We start from the raw sequence: 22,732 nt of genomic DNA on the forward strand, positions 1-22,732 counted from the left end.
TTTCCCTTCTCTTCCTTCTTTCCTCTCTTTTCCTCCTTTCCTTCTCTCCTTTTCCTCTTTCCGTCCTTCTTCCCTTCTCTCTCTTTCTTTCCCTCCTTCTTTCCCTCTTTTTATCCCCTCTTTTCTTCCTTCTTTCCTTCTCTTTCTTTCCCACTTTCCTTCCTTTTTCCTTCTCTCTACTGTCTCTCTTTCCTCCCCTCTTTCCTCCTTCTGTGGCCCAACTCTAGTGAGAAGGGGTTTAAACTTTAAACCCCTTCTCTCTTCGCTCCCCCCCCCAGGCCAGCTGGGGAAGGGAAGGGGAGGCTCTTGAAGATGCCTCCCCCCCCTTTGCTTCTCCTTCTGACATCATTTCCAGTGATGTCAGGGGGCGTGGCATATGCTAATAGCCTAGTAGCTCATTAGCATACCATATGCTAATGAGCTCCTGCAGCTCTTTTTCTATGAAAAGACCCCTTGGCATGACTAAATGCTGAGGCGCATGGAACACTGTTACCTTCCCACCAAAGCGGTACCTATTTATCTACTTGCAATTTCTTGCTTTCGAACTGCTAGGTTGGCAGGAGCTAGAACCAGAGACGGGAGCTCACTCCGTCATACGGCACTCGGGTCTCGAACTGCTGAACTACCGACCTCTCATGCTAAAATTGCATCTTTTGTGCACATCTAGATGACCAAGACCTCCTCCTACACACACACACAGGCGTATACTAGAACACAAATCTCAAAATAAAGAAATATTAATAGCAGCAGAATCAGTGCAATCTGGCAACAAAGTAGTTCTGTAAACTTCTCACAGCACCTGCAAACTCAAAAGAAAAGCACATGGCCTCTTCCTTGTTCTCTTCCTCCACAGAACACAGAAGAGGGTATTGTATGTTTGAGTGCTCCTTCACATATAAAAATTTTAAGATGGACAACTAGGCTAGAATCCTTTCTTCTGATGAACTAACTCTGGGGGGGGGGGGGAGGTTAGGAAGGTATTCTAGCATGTAATGTACTACCTGCAATCTGAAACAGATTAATCCTAGATTATACCATATCTTTCTTCATTATGTAAATGAACCCTAAGATTGGACCTGAGGGGACTACCTTTTCAGGAAAAAAATGATTATAAACAGATTGCTGCAATTTATCAGTGCAATATATTTGGCAACTGAAATGACCAAGGAATGCATTTCCTATGAAGAAAGGCTAAAGTATCTTGGATTTATTATTCTAGAAAAAAATGGCTAAGGGGGAACATGAGAAAGGTTTATACAATTTGCATGGAGGGGAGAAAGTGGATACAGTGTTTCCTCCCATAATACTTGAACTCATAGTTAACCAATGAGGTGAACATGCAATAGACGCAGGACAGACAAAAAGAAATGTTTCTTTACTCAATGGGCAAGTAAATTATAGAATTCACAGCTAGTGGATGCAGTAATGGCACAAGCGTAAACGGCTTTAAGAGGGGATTAGACAGATTCGTGGAGAATAGATCCATCAATGGCTACCAGACATAATGACTAAAGTGAGCCTCTACATACAGAAGTAGTAAACATCTGAATTCCAGAGCTGGAAGGCAGCATCAAAGAAGGCCTTAGTCTGTATGCCGTGTTTGCTGGTTGTCCAGGGCAACTGGTTGGCTCCTATGTGAAACGAGATGCTCCACCGGATGGACTACTGATCTGATCCAGCAGGACTCTTCCTATTATATTTTTTTTTCCTGAGTTACAGGATCATTTTATCAGCTCTGCATGTGGAAGCGATGGCAGGCCACTTTCCTTTGGCAGGTGTCCATGTCACCCCCAGGAACTAATTGGTTTAGCACAGCAGGGGTAAAGTCTGTGAATGGAGGTTAGCAGCACAGAGGGAGTCTGTTTGCTGCTGAGCTGTATTCAGTTCTCGGCTCTCATCACCTTGTGGAAGGGCTGTTTATGTGTGTATGTGATATTGATATTAATCAACCTGTAGACTGAAGGCTGGTTTCAGTGATGTTCAGTATGTTTTGCATTAGTTCTGCAAGAAGACTGCACTAGAAGACTGTGGCACTCAGAGGACCAGAAAAGTTGAACGTTGCTCTCCGAAGCTGTATCAAGAAATAACCAGTTGCTTAACAGAATTCTAAGACATTATCTGCTGCAAGTTTTCTGTTACGCCTATATGTTTAGTTATACAAATCTTGTTGCATTGTTCTGTATGTTGGAGGGCTTTTTGCCTTCCAAGTTCTGTTCCTAATTCAGCCCCATAGAATTCACAGAGACAGAGGTTATACCCTCAAATACTCTTTTCTAAATGTGCTATAATTTCTGGTAGTAGCTGTATAAGGAAGAGCTGGGAAAAGATCCATACGGAGTGCTGCTTCAGACTCCTTGCCACACTGAAAACACATTTTCCTCACAAGTTAATTCTCTTTGCTATTACAAGTTGGCAGAGAATGAGTAGGCTGTAGACAGTAGATAAATGTTACTTAATATGGGAAACAGCAAAAAAAAGTTTAGCCTGCTTCTCTGTAAAAGGAATTCTGACTTACATTAAAGTAAGACAGCAGAATTGAAAAAGCCTTTTTCCCCATTGTATGTCATTTGACTCTTGTACGGGAAGTGACTTTATCTATTGTGACTTTATCTATTCTGCTGTCCAATTGGCATCTCTCAAGCATTAAAATGACTTAAACCAAAGTAAATAAGGGCCTCACTCTGGCTCTGAGACTATTCAAATGTTGTCATTCATATCTTTCAGCAAAACATCAAACAAGAAAACGTTTGCCCACAAATTCTGCTGCAACATGAGCATCTCCTCATCTGCTGTTAAGCAACCAATATGCAAAATGGAAACTAGATATTACCTCCATATTAAGTTCCAAACGTTCAACAATGTTGATTACATGTACTACTGATTCTTAATATCATATTACCAGATCAAATTGGAACACGTACAGCCCACACCAATTCCAATAGCCATAAATGTATTTATATTCCTAAACTGTTTGTATTTGTTGATGCTGTTCCAATATGCTAATTAGTGTAAAGTGTGGTTAAAGGAATTAGTGATATGTGAAAATTCAAATCTGATCATAAATGATTCCCTTATCTGAACAAACCTTGACAAGTCTATAGGATATTTGGTTGTTATAGCCAGTAAACACTGTGCACAAAACTCAGTACATGCTTACACTGCAGCTAGAACACCATAAAAAAAAAAAAAAACTTTGCTTCTCAGGATGTAGTTTCCCACTTCTTCCAAAAGACCTGAAATACTGGATCCAAAATCCCAATGAAGGTTAACAGAAGGCCTCCTTCTCCATTTTCATATGAAGTCAGTGTGGCACAGTAATTAAAGTGTCAGACTGAAATCTGGAAAACCAGGTTCGAATTCCCACTCTGCCATGGTAACTTTCTGGGTGTCACACATTCTCAGCCCAACCTACCTCACAGAGTTATTATTGAGAGGACAAAGTGGAGGAAGGGGAAATGATGCAGTAAATCCCTTTGGGACCCTATTGCAGAGAAAGTAGGGTATAAAAAAAATAAGCCTTTCAGCCATGTACCCTTCAATGTGCACAGGTGGCATTTTGGTGGAGTACATTGTGTTTTATTCTGAAATTCACATACACATAGAATTCCAGAGGACATTAAGAGGATTTAATGAGAAATTAATATATGGGCATTTGGCATACATCAAGTAATGATGAAGCATCTTAAAGTCAGCTTATGTGTCACATACACTTGTTCACTTCAACTGAACTTTTTCCAAGCAAAGGGAAAGAACTGCATCTTTGAAATCTACCATTGGCCACATATATTAGCATGTCTCAAATGCAAGCAACAGGGCCTTTTGATGCAGCCACCAACCTTCCAATTTCCTCTGCTAGTTTGTTTGAATATGACTCTGAGGCATACAGCAGCAGCTACCATACATGTTCCAAGGCTCCACCAGTGACCGTAGCTGAAGACCAGTTTAAAAATCTCTAAGATAAAATAACCAGCTTCAAGAACAAATATATACTATTTTTTTCTAGGTTTAAAACTTTCAACACTTCTAATAATGAACTCAGAATACAAAAATAGGATGTGTTTCCCAGAAAAAATTTTCTCTCCACATGGCTGTGAGGCCAGATCCAACCTATAGGATTTAAACTCACAGATATCAGCATAAACATCTGAGGAATTAAATACAAACTCCTTTAAGAGGAGGAGGAGGAGACTACCCTAAGGCGTCTCAGAGCAGTTTACAATCTCCTTTCCATTCCCCTCCCCACAACAGACACCCTGTGAGGTAGGTGGGGCTAAGAGAGCTCTTTTGAGAACCGCTCCTGGGAGAACAGCTGTGAAAGAACTTGTAATTCACCCAAGGTCACACCAGCAGCTGCATGTGGGAGAGTAGGGAATCAAACCTGGTTTTCTCAGATTCGAGTCCGCGCTCCTAACCACTACATCAAACTGGCTCTAGCATTAGAGAACAAGTATAAGTAACCACCACAAATTGTGTTTCAAACGTCATAATTAGAAAAATCTGTTTTAAAAATAAAATAATCCATTAAAGAATAAAAAATTAGAGGTCAGCACATTAAAAATCAACATTGTTACGTCATCTGAAACAAAATTATTCCGCAGCTTTTACATCAGACTTTGACCTAGCATCTTGCCTAATTCACTGAGTTAATTTTTACCTTAAAGAGAGGCTAGTTTTACTTTTCTTTCCTTTTTTTTAAGTTTAATGCTACTTGTATTAAAGTCAGTCAGTCAAGTTTATTGTATGTGGCCATTGGCCATTACAAGTTAAAACAGACTGTATTAAAGTCAAGGTGTGGCAGCATCAACATCAGTACATCAATGAGTTTTCACATTAGCAACCTTAGACAGCATTCAGATGATTAAACAAACCATTATTTCTTCTGTTTAAAAGAAGCTTGGCCAATCATCTGGGTGGTATACTCCCCTCTACCAGATACCCAGTGCAGAAACTGATCCCCCTCCCCCAAATTTGGAATAAATAACAGTTTACTGAATCCTCTAAACTGGACTAGACAACCAACAGGCCTCATAGGCAAGAGAAGAAAATTGCCTGTTTCATCTAATTTCAAAATCAGAAAGCGGCTGATCTGTGTATGGGGAAAGAGGCTGCAAGCACAAGGACTTATAGGGCTTGTTCCTGGCAGGGAGCTTGTTCAGTCATCTGAACGGAGCATAAATCTGCAGCCCAATGTCTGCAGTCATGCATCACATAGTGACCATCAAGTATAGGGCCAAATAATGAATTTGTATTCCTAGAACTTTATAATCTTACAACTGTTTGTCGTCTTTCTTCCAAATCTGGCTAGAGCAGCATAATTAGCTTCAGTGTTATGAGATTATTGCGCATCAACCATCTGTGTTCACAGCATGATTTGCTCATGCCAACTTCTCCCTGTTTCCTAGTACTGAAGATCGAGTTCAGAAGTTTGTGTTCCATGGAGTGCTGACTCACAAGCTTACAGCAGTCTCTTCCAGTTCTCAGTTAATGGGTGAAATACTTACATGGAAAAGTTGCAGACACTGATATGTGCATGTTTCAGTAAACTCACTTGCCATGCAGTAACTGCCATAGTGATTAGCATGCCATATTCATTCAAAGTTAGCTAGCTGACATTGCCAAATCCTCCTCCACTGACTCTTGCAAAGCAGAAAGAATATGTGCATTAATGTTCTAGATTCTACAATCTAAAGCAATGGAATATGTTGCTAGAATAGTGGTGTCAACATATGTTGCTAAGACACTAAATTGGACAGGGATTGCCCACTTTGCCATACGGAATCAGAGATGGAAGGAATCAGAAGTCATTTAAGCCAATCTACCACTCCACATACCCAGCAGCCCCTTATGAGATCTGACTACATGACTCAGTTCAGAAAGCAGCACAAACAAAAAGCAGGTGCACTGCTAAAATGTCCCTGGATAGTAAATATCTAAATAAATACCACATCTGATCACTACCCTATCAAGGTCAATAGTGTCTACTGTGACAGCAGCTCTCAAGAGTATCAGAAGACTTTGACATCGGGCTTCCGGTCTGGCTAAGATGGATTTCAACTGCAGACAGGAGGGATGGAATCCTGGACCTTCTACACACCAAGCAGGTACTCTGAGCCACAGCCCCTCTTAAAGCAAAGGGTTAACTTCAGGGGTCATTTCCTGCAGGAGCACACAGGAGCAAAGCTCCAACAGTAAGGAGCCCAGGGGGCGGGCACATGCAACAAGCCCCGCCCCTGCTCCCAGTAGCCCTCAGTTGGGCCATGAGGAGCAAGAAGCAGCCAGGTAAGTTTCAGAGCCCCCCCCCAGCCTGCCTTCAGGTACAAGCTCTCCCTCCTCTGTGAGGGCAGATCTGTGCGCCCCCCCCAAACAATCCAAAACAGTCCAGTGGCACCTTTAAGACCAAGGTTTATTGAAGTACAAGCTCTCCCTCCTCTGTGAGGACAGATCTGCACGTTCCCCCCCCCCAATAGCTAGCAATCCAAAAGAGTCCAGTGGAGCCTGAGTGGTGGGTGTTGCCTTCTGACACACTTCCGGTGATGTCAGGGGGTGTGGCATATGGAAATAAGTTATGCTAATAAGTTATGCTAATGAGCTCCTGCACCTCTTTTTCTACGAAATGACCCCTGGTTAACTTCATCTACTTTTGACAGCATAAATGGTAAGACTTCTGTTGTCTTTGTTAGGGGCATACATCTGCTTGAAGTTACTTCTCTACAACAACAGCCCCACCATCAGCAGAAAGAAATGGGAGAGAAGGATCGTCACTACAGGAACATGAAGGAGGTAAGAGAAATGCTGGAGAAAGCTACAAGAATGGAGGAGGACTTACGCTCCCCCAGTCTCAGTTAGGGAAATACAACCAACCTTCTTAATACCTGCCACAAATATCTGCACATGCACACTAATTAAAACCCACTGTACATATGTTTATGAAGTCCCCAGTACTGGCTTAAACAGAATACCTGATCCTGCAAAGATCTGTAGATGGCAACTAAGGCCACCCACTATCCATTCTAAAAAATTTATAACTGCCTATAACCTCAACAAGATTAAGGACCTGGTGTAACACCCAATCCAATACGCCTATTTGTCACAACACACAATTAATGGAAACTTTGAAGGTTCCCTTTTCGACAGGACAATGTGGAACTGTCCCATCTGCAACATGAAGTCCACAGGGGGGGAAATGCAGTAAACCATAGAAATATATGTTTTTGAGGGAGATTGCAAAAAGAAGAATCACGTCAGGGAGTTCAGATAATTACCATCTTACAGGATCACCAACAATCTGAGAATCTCTGCGGTTAATTTCTGTTCTCCATGTTTTCAATTACAGACTACCCCAAGTGTCTTGACAAAATGCCAATACATAAATGCATTTAAGAACATCTAAACCAAGTCATTTGCACAGCTTCCAAACAGACCATGGCCAAATCTCCTTTAAACATTTCCACTGGAGAAGGCCCCTACGCACAATCCAACTTTCTGGTATTTAAGGTATGTACTGCAAAATGAAGTGCTGCATTTCCTGTGTTTAAATAGGATTATTTAGAATCTAAATTCAAACGTTGGCCTTTTGCTCTTTTCTACATTTGAAACTGACGTACCATTTCAAAAGAAGAAACAATTCAGAACAAACTAGAACAACTAGATTACTAATGAAAATTACAAAAAGAATATGAAGGAAGCAAAATGAATTAATATAAAGAAACACCAGAAACAGTATAACAGATATGGTGCTAACTTTTAAAATAGCTCTAACACAAAGTAAGGCATAGGCTAAACAAAGTATCTGTAGATGTGTTATTAGATAGATTTTAAAGTTGCACATTCATGTACATGTATACTGTCCCTGCCCATTGTTAGACCAGGTTTGGAGGGACTGGATGGGAGGCTTGGATTCCAAGATTCTTCCCATGACAGAGGACTTTCTACAGACAGACAGTTTTCCCTCCCTCCCATTTTGGCTCACAGTGCTTCTGCATGGTAGATTCTACTTAACTATTGCACTGTGGTGATGGGGAGGGAGGAGAGACACAGGGAGGTATTTTTGTTCTTATTTGTCCCACCCCTCAGTCACACTACAACTATGCAGAAAATGGCATCTTGTGTGTTCTGAAGAATTACACTGTCTCCATTGCCAACATTTATCGATAAAGGTAACACACTTTTAGTTATATTTGGCATAGGATAGGCAGATATTGAGACCAAGGGTAACATCAACCCAAATGTAAAAATGTGCTTTAAGAAACTTTTTAAAGGAAATTATGAATATTTAAATCAGTAAATGTTATTCAGGTACACGTTCTTGTTTTCTTCAGCGTTACCATAACTAGAAGAAGCGGCAAACCCTTTGCTAGCTCTTCTCCTAACAGGGGGAGCTGCGGTGGCTCAAGTGGTTAAGACGCTGAACTGCAGGCTGTGGAAGGTCAGTAGTTCAGCAGTTCAAGACCCGGGTGCCGCATGATGGAGTGAGCTCCCATCTCTAGTTCCAGCTCCTGCCAACCTAGCAGTTCGAAAGCAAGAAATCGCAAGTAGATAAATAGGTACCACTTCGGTGGGAAGGTAACAGCGTTCCGTGCGCCTTGGGGTTTAGTCATGCCGGCCACATGACCACGGAAACGTCTTCGGACAGCACTGGCTCTTCGGCTTTGAAATGGAGATGAGCACCGCAACCCTAAAGTCGGATTCGACTGGCTTTCGAGCAAGGGAACCTTTACCTTTACCTTTTACTCCCAATAGGGAAATTGGCTGTTCGAGCACTTTCTTTAGCAACTACTCCAAGCTAGCACTCACAAAGACTTGCTTGCACTGATCTGAAGTCTTCCTTCTGGTCAGGCACTTATTTGGCTAATCCTGCATCTTAAAAGCACTGCCACATTTATAAAGCTAGCAATTTCCCCCCCTTCTCAGAACTGCTCACTTAAGATTCTGGAGAAGGATTCCAAGGTGCTGCACCTGGAAGATCTCACCTTCAGGTAACCCTCTTATGCTCCACTTTTTCCAGCCCGTCTTTCTCTCAGTTCCTCCACCTTCTTCCGTCAAACAGCTCTTCCTCTGCTGTACTCCTCCTCAGTTTCTACCAGCAACTGCTGAATTTTCACATTCTCAAATTCTTGTTCTGACCAGGCTGAAGCTGCTGTTTTCTCTCCCACCAGACCTTTCAACCAGGGATGTAAAATATTACGGGTTTAAATAATTTGGGGAGTATTGCCATCTATATATAGCTGTAAACTCTGAAGCATTTTCAATGGCTTGGAGAACTAGCCAAGGGCTACCTGTGCATTACCTCTGATGGTAAAACATCTGTTTTCCAATGTTGGGCTTATGCACGTAGAAGACTGACACCAGAGTACAGTAACATGCCAATTTTTCCTAACAAAAAAAATGAAAGGATGTTATATAGGTTAGATAGATTGTAAGCCTGTTAACGTTTAGATCAGAGTTCCCCAACGTGATATCCATGAGCACCATGGTGCACGTCAAGCTTTTCAGATAGGGGGTGGAGCCCATGTAAGACAGGGCTTCTTGTTGGCTCTAGGGGTACGCACTCAGTATAAACTGAGTTGAAAAAACACCTGATAAATACTCTCAGTATTTATTGGGTATTGTCTCAGCCGATTACCAAGAGGGGCTATCCGAGAATGGCTGCCCCAAAGAATCCCAAATATTTTTGAGGTTTTCAGGGCCACCAGACAGCTGGTATTTAAAGGGAAGGCAATTATTCTAAACACCTTCTCCACAGTGTGGCTTGCAAAATGAATTTAAAGGGACTGTCCCTTTAAATGTGTTTTGCAAGCCACACCACAAGTGAACCTAGAAAGGTGAACTCACTGCTTTGGAGTTCACTTCCAGTGCAGCTTGCAAAAATGCATTTAATGTCCCTCTATATGCTGAGCTAAAAATGTCGGCAATCCCAACTATTTCCTGAATACCAATACCATACTGATATTGGGATTCCAGAACATCAGAAAATATTGATATTTTTCAGGTTCAATATACTCAAACCTCAAAAATGCCTAGTTTTTTGTGCACATCCCTAGTTGGCTCCCCTCATTCAAATGAAATTATTCCCATGGCTGCAAAGTGGGGAGGGAAGTACTGCAATTGGTTCCTTCTCCTGTGGCAGTCATTTTAGTATTTGGCTCGGACTGCTGTGCTAGCCATTTTGACTTTCCCTTTCCTGACAGCCCCCACAACCTGTCCCCTTTTCTTGCTTCATTCTCTCCTTCCAACCCAAAAGCCAACCTACATTTATTTGCCCCTATATCTTCAGCTTCCCCTCCCCCGCAGGCTCTATCCAGGAAAACTGTGACATAGATATGTGGTGCTGGCCACTGGGTCAGGCCCACTTGCATGGTAGGGAACCCTCAAGAACTTGTGGGGGGGCATATCGCTTTCACCTGTATCCCCCTCCCCACACTATTTCCTCTTTTTCTCCTCCTGAAAACCACCATATCCTTTCCCCTTTTCCTGTCTCCTTCTCTCCTTCTCACCCATTCACCAAACTACCTTTTATCTGCCTCCCACTTTCAGCTAAGTTTATTTATTTACTTCATTTATACCCCACCTTTCTCCACAGAGGGGATAAAGCAGCTTACATTACTCTCCTCGAGGAAAATCCACACAAAAACCCTGTGAGGTGGGTTAGGCTTAAGGTATGTTACTGGCCCAAAATCATCCTGTGAGCTTCCAAAGCAAGATGGGTATTCAAAGCTGGGTCTCCCAGACCCTCCTCTTAGGGTTGCCAGGTCCCCCCGGGGGGCGAGGAAACCCCCGCTCAAGAGGCTCATTCCCTGCCAGCCCAGATCGGGTTGCTGGGGGGAACCCCACCCCCAAACTCTGCAACGTCACGTCACATTGGGCACGTTACCAGGGGCCGCTCTATCATTCAAACTCTATGGTTTTCCCTTGGATGATTGTGGCCCCGCCCCCAACGTGCCCGATGCAATGACGTCACTTCCTCGGTGCACATGGTGCACACTTTTAGGTAGGTTTGACTTGGCAACCATACATCCTCTGAAGTTCTAATTGCCGCACCACACTGGCTTTCATAAGGTGGTTGCTGCTGAACAGTAGCAAGGAACCAGGCTGTGGTGAGTCATGCAATTCAAGTGCTATCAAGTCACCCAGTGACTGGTGCCAGGCCCATACCTGGCCCTGATGACTCCTCCCTCAAAGGCCAAAACAGCCCTGGAAAGGCCTGGAAAGGGCTCGGCCCCTTCCCCCTGCCTTTTAATGAGAGAAACCAAGCCTCAAATGCTATGGTTGCCTAGCAATGACCACTGAAGGAATCCATGTCTTAAGCTACAGGAACTCCTTTTATCATTTGGTGTTTTGTATCTTTAACCTGGGACATTTTTAAGGTTTGTAGAGAGCTCTTGCTCATTCACAGCTCCAATCACTGGATTTGTATCCTCAGATATGGCCAACTTGGCTATTAGAATACACAATGGTGATGATGATGATCACTTTTACCATGACCCCCAAAAGTTATGCAATTGGTTTAAGATCATGGTAGTATGCCATTGCAGAAAACAAAAACAATGAATAACCAAAGTTTTTCTTGACTTGTGCTTGTTTTCAATTTTTTCATTCAAGCAGAAAAGCTAAATTTCTACACCTAATACTGAGAGAACCATGAAATAAGAACTCATTGCATATGGTTAATACAACATAACACAAAGACATAAAGGTCAAGATACCTACTACTGTACACTATATAGGTACAGTGCCATCCTAAACAGACTTACATTCTTCTAAGTGCATTGACTTCAAAGGATTTAGAATGGTATAATTCTAAAGGCTGCACTGTTAGAAACTTTAACATGCATCAGACTTACCTAAAAGCACTAAAAGCACTGACAAGTTCTATTTATTTAGCAACATTTCTTTAAAAACCTAGAATAAAGAAATTATCACCATTCTTACTAAATTGATCATTCACTTCCTTTTTCGTGGAATGATACAGAAGCAGGAGACTTGAAGGTGCTGGCTTCCAAGTTACCACAGGGCAGTGACACTTCTAGGTCAAGATATGGTTATAAAGTGGTCTGAAATATACAGAATTAATTTGGTAAACTCTGTGCTAGGCAGTTGCCAAGACAACTTCTTCAGTTACAAGGCCAAAAATAAATATAAACATTCTCTTCAGGGACACAGTCCTTTGCATTATGTCTTGAACACCTACAACTGGATCTGAACTTTAGATCTTGAAAATGCTTAACAATGAGATGTCAAATTTTAAATATTTACCTAATATTGTTGTAATTCTAAACTAAAAAAAATATATGGAGCAGCGATCTCCTAGCCATGATCCACACCACTGCCACTTTAATAGCTGTTCTGTCATGAGACGCTGATGAAACACTGATGAAAAAGACTAAGCCAGGCAGATTTCATAAGAAATCACCAACTCCAGTAGCTACCGCCACAACCACTCAGGGGGTACTACACAATAGTTGTAGCCTGGATGATGGCATTCCAACATAACATCTACCACATTTTCTAGCATATGAGATATAGCATATTTCAAAAGCTGAGCAAGGTCATATTGGTTTGCTGAGTTTCAGCATCCCAAGAGTAGAGAAAGATATACTATTCTAGCTTTATATAGATGGTTAACTAGAATTAGGTTCCTGTCCTAGAGATTTATAAAATTACTTAGAATACTCCATATTTAACAGAGGAAAAGGTATGCCTTTTTTTTCCAGCCTGGCCAAAGTTATCAAGAGCAAAGTGTGGTCAAGAGATTGTTCAGTAAACAACCTGAAACACATTATATTCATCAATTACTCTTCTGAAAGCAGAGTGACACCAAACACTTCATGAAGGAACTGTGTGTACAATGAACTCCAAATACATAAAACATTGTTGGGCGGGGGGGACTACGATTGACATTTAAAATACCATTATTATAACCAATTGCTTTTCTTTCTTTCTTTTTTGCTGTCGAGTCACAGCTGACTTATGGCGAGACTGTATGGTTTTCAAGGCAAGAGACATTCAGAGGTGGTTTGCCATTGACTGCCTCCATGTCACGACCCTGGTATTCCTTGGGGGTCTCCCATCCAAACACTAGCCAGAGATGACCCTGCTTAGCCTTTGAAATCTGATCAGATCAGCTAGCCTGGGCTAACCAACTGCTACCTTATTACAGAAACAATCTAGTAAATGAATATAGAGCCATCATTAATTAAGATGAAATCCAAATTGTAGAGAAAATATGACAGCCTTTCCAGTGTTTTATTTCTAAACTTCTTTCCTGTCCATTACCCGAAGTAACAGACAATAACCACAATGATGAGATGGGGAAGACTATGGTGAAGACAGTGACGATCAGTCTTCCCAGGCAGGTTTTTACAATCAAGCCTACACAAGTAACTCAGAACAGAGAAATGGATGGGATGAGAGTCTGTTTTACTAACTGAGCAGCATGTTAAATGAATGTGAAAGGACTGGTGAAGAGGTATCTCAGCTTTGAGAGAAGTAATATGAATATTCTACTGACAGCTGTATTCCTCTGTGTAATGTGACAAGGGAAAATTGTTCCTTGTGAGCAGCAAACTGTACTTGGCCCACATTTGCTATCTACGACAGGCAGAGCACATAACTTTGGCAGCTTTGCACAAAGTACCTTGGTTCTAATCTTGGAAGAACCATAGATATTTAAGGCCAGAAAAGAGGGGGAACCTAATGGTCATTTCTATTTCTAGGGCATGCTCCCACAAAACGGGTATCAGCAAGAGAGGCACTGGCAGCTAACAAAATGCAGCACCGCCCTTTTTTTTCAAGCATGTGGCATTGTGCTGCAGAATCCAGGGGAAAGGAAACTATGAATCATCCTGGTCAGCACTATGAAGCTGGTATGGCTGGCCACTCAGTTGAACTCAATTTCAGGACTTGCTTAGTAAACACTTGGAAAGCAGCTGTAGATCACCTTTCAAATAAAGTTACATACTTAAAAATATATATAAGATTTCCGGTGGTAAATGGTGACCCACAGGTGGTTACTTTTAGCCGCAATCAATTGCTGGAAAAAGCAGCAGTTCACAGTGAGCCACAGCCAGGAAATCGGAGCATTCCGAATACAATGAAGTTAAAGACTTAGATCACAGACGCCAAGCTTTGTGTATCATTCCTTCCCCTTAATACCGTCCCATTGAGATTTTGAAGGGACTATTTTCAACTTGTTGTCCTATGCAATTATTTGGGGGGACAAGATGTGATTAAACACACTATACCATTTCCGTGCTCTGCTAGGGTGCCCTGTGTCCTCAAACAGTGTTCCCAAATCATTTGGCTAGAGTGTCAACTCTTGGAAGACTATCCTAAGCCACACTCTTAGTTCACCTCTCTTGGACCAGTTACAGCTTACGTCTCAGCCACCCCCACATTTACTCTGGAGTGGACAGTGGTATCCTCTGTGTCTGAGCTCATTGATTTCAGTGGCTTAGGCATGCTAGATCTGTCAAGACTTTGAGAAACCTACCCAGTATTCCCTTCCCTGCAGGAAGCACATTATGGTAGGACTTCTCACCTTGCATCTTTCAAAAAATATTTAAATCATAATATCTGGTATTCAGCATTAGACTCCTTAGTGCAAGGCACCTGTAAACATGACAACATGATCCTGAATTGTATCCACACGGGTAATCAGAATTTATGCAATACCCAGCATAGAGTGTTACCTCTATTTCACTCTCTTCTCACGGCTGTCTTCTTGGTTTCAAATTTTAGACTGCAAGGCAAGGACATGTCTTCTTATTCTCTGTAAAGTACCATATATATTGATGGTGCTATACAAAGAAATAAACAAACTGAGGGAAAATGTAATATATGCAACAGCCTTTAAGTTGAGTTCAAACTGTGTCACGGTACATATGATGTACATGTGTAGTGCCAGCTTCAGGCACACATATCACCACATGTCCTTTGGGTATTCAATAACATCCTTTATTTATTGACCTCCCTTATACTCCAATTTTTCCCCACTGGGGATCCAAAGTAGCTTATAGTATTCTCCTTCCTTCCATCTTATCCTCACAACAAACGGTGAGGTATTTCTTTAAAACATTTTAATGCCACCTTTTCACCCAATCAAGGTTCACAAGGCTGAGAACATTTTAAAAAATTAAAACATTCACGCGATTAAAACATACAAACAAACAACACTAGAAGGAGGTCTAGTAACTATTATTGGGTGTATGCCAAACCACCTGCTGGCAAAAGACACTGATAGAGGGAGACAGGTGAATCTCAGTGGAGAGGAAGTTCTGACGTTTTGGTGCCATGATCGAGAAGGCCCTTTCTTGGATAGCCACCTGTCTAGCTTCAGATAGAGGGGGCAACCGAAGCAGGGCCTCTGAGAATGATCAGACTGTATGGGCAGGCTCGTACAGAACAAGGTAGGTTAGACTGAGTGTGTGCATCTCGCTCCAGGACACCCAGCAAGCTTCCATGGCTGAGTGTGGAATCCAGCCTTGGGTCTCCTAGATCCTAGTCTGACACTTTAACCCAGAGGTGTCAAACTCTGACATAAATGTTATTTTATCAGGCCGAGCCACGTGTGTCATAAAACGTAATGCTAAGTACAAGAGATATAAACTGTATAAAAGATAGCAGCTGGTAAGCTCCAAGTTGCTGTATTCTCATAGCGAGGCCCCATGGGCTGGGAGGAGGGGGTGCAAAGGTAAAGCCATATGGGCGGACTGGAGAGCCAGCAGTGCAGCACTGGGTAGACACTCCCATGCTGCTTGACTGCTGCAGACGAGGTTGTTCCGCCATGTTGAAGTCACTATCGGAGTGGCACCGTCCACTCCTCCTGAACAGTCTCCTGCTCCCTCCTTTGCACTAGTTGCTTGCAAGCCCCATAAGAACCCTGGATGGGCTGGTTCCGTTCCTCGGGCCTTATGTTTGACACCCCTGCTCTAACCAGTACACCTCAGTGGTAAGAGTACACACATGATATGTAGAGGTTTCTAGATTCAGTCCCATATGTCTACAGTTAAAGAGATCTACCTACTCAAGTTTGTATCCCCCTTCTTCCAAAGACGTCAAAGTGACAAACACAGTTCTTTGCTCCTCTCCTTGGTATTGTACCACACCAAAACCCCTACAAAATTAATTCAAATGTATGACTGGCTCAAGGCAGCCCAGGGAGCCTTATGACTGAGCACGAATTTGAACTGGCACCTCCCCGCTCCTAGCCTGACACTCTAACCACCACACTGGTTCCCATATAGCAAGCGAAGACCCAGGAAAGATACTGGAAAACCACTGCTCATCTTAGTAGACTCTAGGGGTCATTGGTATCCACTGCCTGATACAGCAGAAAGCACAATAACCTAATCCTCAATAAACACTACAACCAGGAAATGGTGCATTAATCAACACTATGACTAAATATACAAGTTTGGGGGGGGGGTATTGAGTTACATGAGCCACCTTGAACCACCTTTTTGAGGAGAAAGGTGGTTTAGAAATATTTGAATAAAATGAATACCTCCAAGCCAGTCCATCTGACATCACATAATTCCTCCTCACTCTTAATGCCACCTCAAAACCATCTTCATCCACTTTGGACAACAAAACTTCTTGTAATGGCTTTCCTTATGCCATACTGAAAACAGGGCTGCCACAGTTTCCCAGACAAGGCTCATGTGCCTTTAACAGCTGTATGCGTAGAACTCAAACTGGAACCTGACAGATAACATTTTTCTTGGCAATCAATGAGGGCCAAAACCTGCGACTGCTAAACTATCACCATATGGCTGTTAAAGATCTAGGCCATAAACTAGGAGGAAAGGGGTCTTTTGGACAAAGTTGTCATCATATTTTGCAGTGGGGGATCTCCCCTACTTTAAACGTGCTGAGACATATGAACTCAGCATGTAAAGCACTCCAAAGGTTTTGCATCTCCAGAAAGAGACACCTGTTGAGTATCTACTTAGCATGCACCTGTCAAAAGCACAGGAGCCCTGCCATGAAAGAAAAACCGGTAGCAACCCTCCCTAGACAAGGTCCAGCCTGTCTCCCAAAGGTAACTCCCTGCAACCCTGTACGTTTGTATAATTGAAAACTTTTGTTTTTCTACTGGCCCTACTCCTGGTTCTTTACCATTAACCCACCATGCAGAAACCTTACAGTTCAAGGTTTTCCTGGTATGGATGAGAATTGATATTAAAAAGCTGACCTCAACTTAATTTCCAGAGAAGTGGCTGTTGCAGGGCAAGGTTGCCATAAGTAAGAAGCAGCTTGGCAGGGCCCTTTAAGCAAACCAACCTGTTTATTGTGACGAAGCAGACTCTTACCTACAGGAAAGATTTGTCATCCTTTTACAAAGGCGCGCAACAACTTTGCCACTTTTGCCAAAAGTCTCTGTACAATGCACAAGTCCTCCTATTCCGAAAGCACCCGAAGAACCAAGCATTGTAAGATGACTGTTCTTAACTTCAGTCCCTGCTCACAGGCCTGTTCAAATCACAGGAGCAGGGCCAGTGCAAAGCTGGCAACCACAATACGATTCGACAGTTGGAGCATCTTAAGAAGATGAGCAAGTCACACACCACCTCTTCTGGTTCATCTCTGTGGGCTGATGTTCAAAACGCAGGAGCAAGGGAAAGAAACCGGCAGCCACAATGAGATTTGTCAGATTAAAAGGGGTAATAATTCACACTGCTGCCGAGTGTGCATGTGTTCCGAGTACAGGAGCTGGGCCAACAATAAACGAAAGACAAGCCACAACAAAAGAGTCCGACACAAACCTTACGGGTGCCACAACAACGGAACCCCTGCTGCTCAGTTTCAATGTCTGGCTGGCCTAGCAGCCAAGACACCAACCAGGGACGGAAACTGACAAGCACAAGGAGATCCTTTGGCTTCTGAAGCACCCCCAACCGACACATGTGGGCTGCAGAGCTTGGGAGAGTCTGTCAACACAGGCTCCAGAGCAGTGACAGAACCGAGCCAACCGCCCTAAAGTTGCCCTGGTCTGGCTAGCCTACCCTAACAATAGTGTGCGGCGAGAATCTGTGCAAGCCCCGGGGCAGAGGGACAGCCAAAGGAGGAAGAGGTGTCCGCCTGTCTTGAGCAGCACGAAGGACTGTGGGTGTGGGGTCAGGCTCAATGCCCGCGTGTCGCTTGCACACGAGCAGGGGCCAGCCGGAAAAGCGGACAGCGCGGCACAGGCCTCTCTGACACCCAGCTGGAGGCAGGCAGGCAGGCTCTTCTCTCACCCACCACCCGCCAGGGGAAATCCACCCTCTCGGGCTCCCCGGCAGACGGGCAACACCCACCCACCCCCTCCCTTCGCCCTTCTCTCACCAGCTTGGGCTTGTTCTTGCTCTCCTCCTCGGGGACGCGCCCGCTGCCGCCCCGCTTGGGATTCATCTTCCCCAGCTCTTCCTCGCCGCCACCGGCTCCCTGGTTCTCCATGCCGCCGCCTCTTCCTCTCAGGCCCCCATAGGCGCCGCGCAGCTTCAGGCGGAGGGCGGGCGGGTCACGCTGGCCCCGCCTCGCGAAGGGCGCCCGGCGGCAGGGACACCGGGAGAGTCAGCCGGGCGGCTCTCCGCTCCCCCCTTTTTTTTTGGTCGCCGCCTCTCCTGACAGGGACAGTCGGCGCGCGAGCCTGCCCTTCCTTCTGCGCTCTTCCTCCCCCCCTCCTCCTCCTCCTTCCGCGGTGGAGATGGGGAAAGGGGGGCACGGCGGAGCTCCTGCGCGTGCGCCGCCGAAAGGAAAGGGAGGGGGGACCTTTCGCACGCTGAAGCAGCAATAGCGTGATGCTGCCCTTACTCTAATGAGCTGAATTGAAAAGCCCGGAAGTGGCCGAAAGGGTCCATAGTTAGGGCCAGCTGCATGGGGTTTTTTTGGAAGGGTGAAAAGCCTGGCGGAAGGCAGTAGCCCGGATGCGTGGATCACTGAGAAGGGTCGGAAGGAAGAAGAAGAGGCAAAGGGGAAAGGGATAGTATCTGTCACGTGCGGCTCTGGAGACTCCGGGCTTTAATGTTGATTATTCCCCAGTGGTTGAAAGTGGACAGAAAGCATACATGTGTATGTGGACAGGAGACGTACAGATGCTTTAAATAAATATGCATATTATAACTTGCTGTTTTTATTTGTTGGTATGGGCTGCTGATCTGGGTTTTGCTTTTTTTTCCTTTTCTTTTTTTTTTTTTGCTTTTTTGAAGCGTGGCGCTGTGTCTGGCAATTGCCAGCTATCAGCCAAGAACCAAGCCAGATCCAATGGTCCAGTGTCACGCCCTTGTCAACCTGCCTCTCCTCTGTGAGACACCGAACCATTCAGCGTGCAAATCAGCATTTTGCTATCCTTCTGAAATCATTTTTAGTCACTTTGAGAGCATATTTGACAACAGAAAGTGGGGCACACATTCCCCAAAATAAGTAAAAGGGTTATTTTGGGGGGTACCACCAACTTTCTGCTGTACAGACTATTGATTAGAGTTGGCTGTGTATTTTAAAATTGTGTTATTTATTTTGAAATTGTATATCCCACACTCTTCTGGTAGCCTGTTCCTGATGCTTTTAACTTCAGGCTGAAATTCAATAGGCAAAACATTTCATCAGTGCCTTTCTCGGAAGTAGGGAGTTCTACCAGTTAAATTACTACCCATCACCAAAGGTTCTGCAAGAGAAAGAGAAAAGGTAACACCTCTAGGGGGCTAAGGAGTAACTAATCCACACTGTTTTTTCTTTATATAATTATTATATATTAATCTTTCTTTTCAGCCCAAACTGGTTCCCAAATTGGCTCATGATAATTTAAATAATATTTAGTGTAAACGTTCTTTGGGGAGGTAATTCTTAGCTGAGAGGGATCCAGGCAGGATGCACAACTGGCTGACCTGCTTTTTTCCTTCCCTGGATGCCCTCATGGATAGCACTATTGTATATAATTGTAACAGACTGCTCCTTTTGCATTACATGACGTTTTTGCCCCCTTTGCTTTCAGAGTTTTGATTTGCTATTTCAGCCCGTGTGTATTTGTCCAGTCCAAAGAAGAGTTATACCTCTCTACGTCCCCTAAAGCCAAAAAGTTTAGAAGGGTTAACCTTGCTTAGGACTGCACTGTGTGTGTATATATCCTTTTAATTTAGGATAACATTTTACACAGCTGGTCAAGTGGGTTTTCATTCAGGGAAGTTTTTGCTACAATAATAATTTCATCCTAAACAGAATTAGGCCCACCTAAGCCAATAGACTTCAGTGTTTTTAGTGGTGAAAAGTGCCGTCAAGTCACAGCTCACTTATGGTGACCCCATTGGGTTTTCAAGATAAGAGATGTTCAAAGGTGGCTTGCCATTGCTTGCCTCTGCAAGCAACGCTGGACTTTCTTGGTGGTTTCCCATCCAAGTACTACCCAGCACTAACCCTAATTAGCTTACAAGATTTAGAAAGGTGTACCTCTGCTTAGGACAACACTGCAAATCTGTTAATCTTTAAAGTATAGGCTTGCCAGTCTTCTTCAGGTGGGGGGGCAGAGGATTCCCCACTTTTGTGGGCTCCTGCCCACCACCGGCCAGCTGGCTGGCGGGGGAAACCCCACCCCCAAACAGACATCCCTATGTGATGTCAATGACATGATGACATCACTTCAGGAAGCACCATCATCACATTGGCAACGTTGGGGGCGATGCTCTAAAGTTTGGGCAAAACTTTATGGTTTGTAGCCAATTTTACCATAGAGTTTTGCCCAAAAAGTAGAGTGTCACCCTGACATTGCTAATGTGATTATGTCACTTCCAGAAGTTACATCAATGTGTCACCAATGTCACCGCCCACCCCCGGAACGCCCTCCCAAATCCCCCCACTGGCATGAGGTAGGCACCTGGCAACCCTATTAAAGCACCACATGACTTCTGGTTGTTTTGATGTACTTCTTGTAGGAACTTGAATCTGGCTTTTTTCAGCTCAGTTCAGTTAGTCGGACCACATTGATCTATAGGAGCATATATGCATTGTGCCCAGAAGTATGAGCTACATAGAATCCTAACTGTTCTTCAGTAATCAGAATATAATTCAAAATATATGTACTAACATTGCAAGTATTCACTAATTCCTGTCATTCCTTTCTAATCTATTTCCTCTGGTGGTGGAAAGTGCCACTAAGTCACAGTTGACTTGTGGCAACCCTGCAGGGTTGTCAAGGCAAGAGACGTTCAGAGGTGGTTTGCCATTGCCTGCCTCCATGTCACAACCCTGGTATTCCTTGGTGGTCTCCCATGCAAATACTAGCCAGGGCTGAAGAAGAAGAGAAGAAGAGATTGGATTTATACCCCGCCCTTCACTACCCGAAGGTGTCTCAGAGCGGCTCACAAACTTTTTTCCCTTCCCCTCCCCACAACAGACACCCCGTGAGGTAGGTGGGGCTGAGAGAGCTCTTGACAGAAACGGCTCTTTTTCAAGAACAGCTTTTATCAGAACTACGGCTTGCCCAAGGTCATCCAGCCAGGTGCAAGTGGAGGAGTGGGGAATCCAACCCGGTTCTCCCAGATTAGAGTCCGTACACTTAACCACTACACCAAACTGGCTCCCACACCAAACTGGCTGACCTTGCTTAGCCTCTGAGATCTGATGAGATCAGGCTAGCCTAGTTCTAGATAATGTGGTATCTGGTTGTGGTTCCTCGTGGATGAGGAAAAGGCATTCTGTACATACTTATTGTTTTTGTACATCTTACAAGGTGGGATGTAGCAGTGAAAATAGATTCCAGAGGGCAATGCCTTCATTAGCTGTGAAGCTCTCACAAACCATGCAGCTTCTGCTTCAAGAGAAAGAAAGACTTGTTATTGTTAGTGGGAAAAACAGTGATTCTCCAGAGATATTTACAGCCTAGAGGAGGGACAGTGTGTGCCAGATAATTGCTATGGGGACATTAGCAGCAAATTTTGAAAAGAAGTGATCCAGGTAACATCAAAAATGTTTGGATTAGTAGTAGCAGTAGTTTATTATTACAGTCTTTAGACCAGCATACAGTTTAGTGAGATGTTTGGATTAAATCAATGGAGTCTCCAGTTTTGGAAGCAACTCCCTGCATTGATTTCAATCAATTATATAAAGCAGGCTATATATATAATTAATATATATTATATATTCTACTTTATATAATTGATTGAAATCAATGCAGGGAGTTGCTTCCAAAACTGGAGACTCCATTGATTTAATCCAAACATCTCACTAAACTGTATGCTGGTCTAAAGACTGTAATAATAAACTACTGCTACTACTAATCCAAACATTTTTGATGTTACCTGGATCACTTCTTTTCAAAATTTGCTGCTAATGTCCCCATAGCAATTATCTGGCACACACTGTCCCTCCTCTAGGCTGTAAATATCTCTGGAGAATCACTGTTTTTCCCACTAACAATAACAAGTCTTTCTTTCTCTTGAAGCAGAAGCTGCATGGTTTGTGAGAGCTTCACAGCTAATGAAGGCATTGCCCTCTGGAATCTATTTTCACTGCTAGCCCCATCACTCCTTGGCAAACAGAAGGGGAAGTAGTGACAGACTTCACGTTCCTGGGATCCCAGATCACCGCAGACTGTGACAGCAGCCATGAAATTAAAAGACTCCTGCTCCTTGGGAGGAAAGCGATGGCGAACCTAAACAGCATGATAAAAAAGTAGAGACATCACCCTGCCAACAAACGTCCGCATGGTCAAAGCAATGGTATTCCCAGTAGTCATGTATGGCTGCGAGAGTTGGACTATAAGGAA

The 22,732-nt window shown here is 43.6% G+C and overlaps 1 protein-coding gene across 1 annotated transcript in view; it reads right to left on the minus strand.

Annotated features, from left to right (window-relative positions):
- The window catches only part of DIAPH2 (diaphanous related formin 2), a gene marked incomplete at its 3' end in the record, with an annotated part of 192,240 nt that extends 173,675 nt beyond the window's left edge, over positions 1-18,565 (minus strand). Inside the window, exon 1 of the mRNA XM_015412100.1 lies at positions 18,322-18,565. Coding sequence (XP_015267586.1) covers positions 18,322-18,432 — 111 coding nt within the window. The remainder of the gene's footprint in view (positions 1-18,321) is intronic.
- Positions 18,566-22,732: the final 4,167 nt, after the last annotated feature.

This window comes from Gekko japonicus, unplaced genomic scaffold (genome assembly GCF_001447785.1).
Source record: "Gekko japonicus isolate JY-2015 unplaced genomic scaffold, Gekko_japonicus_V1.1 scaffold1575, whole genome shotgun sequence".
Lineage (NCBI taxonomy): Eukaryota > Metazoa > Chordata > Lepidosauria > Squamata > Gekkonidae > Gekko > Gekko japonicus.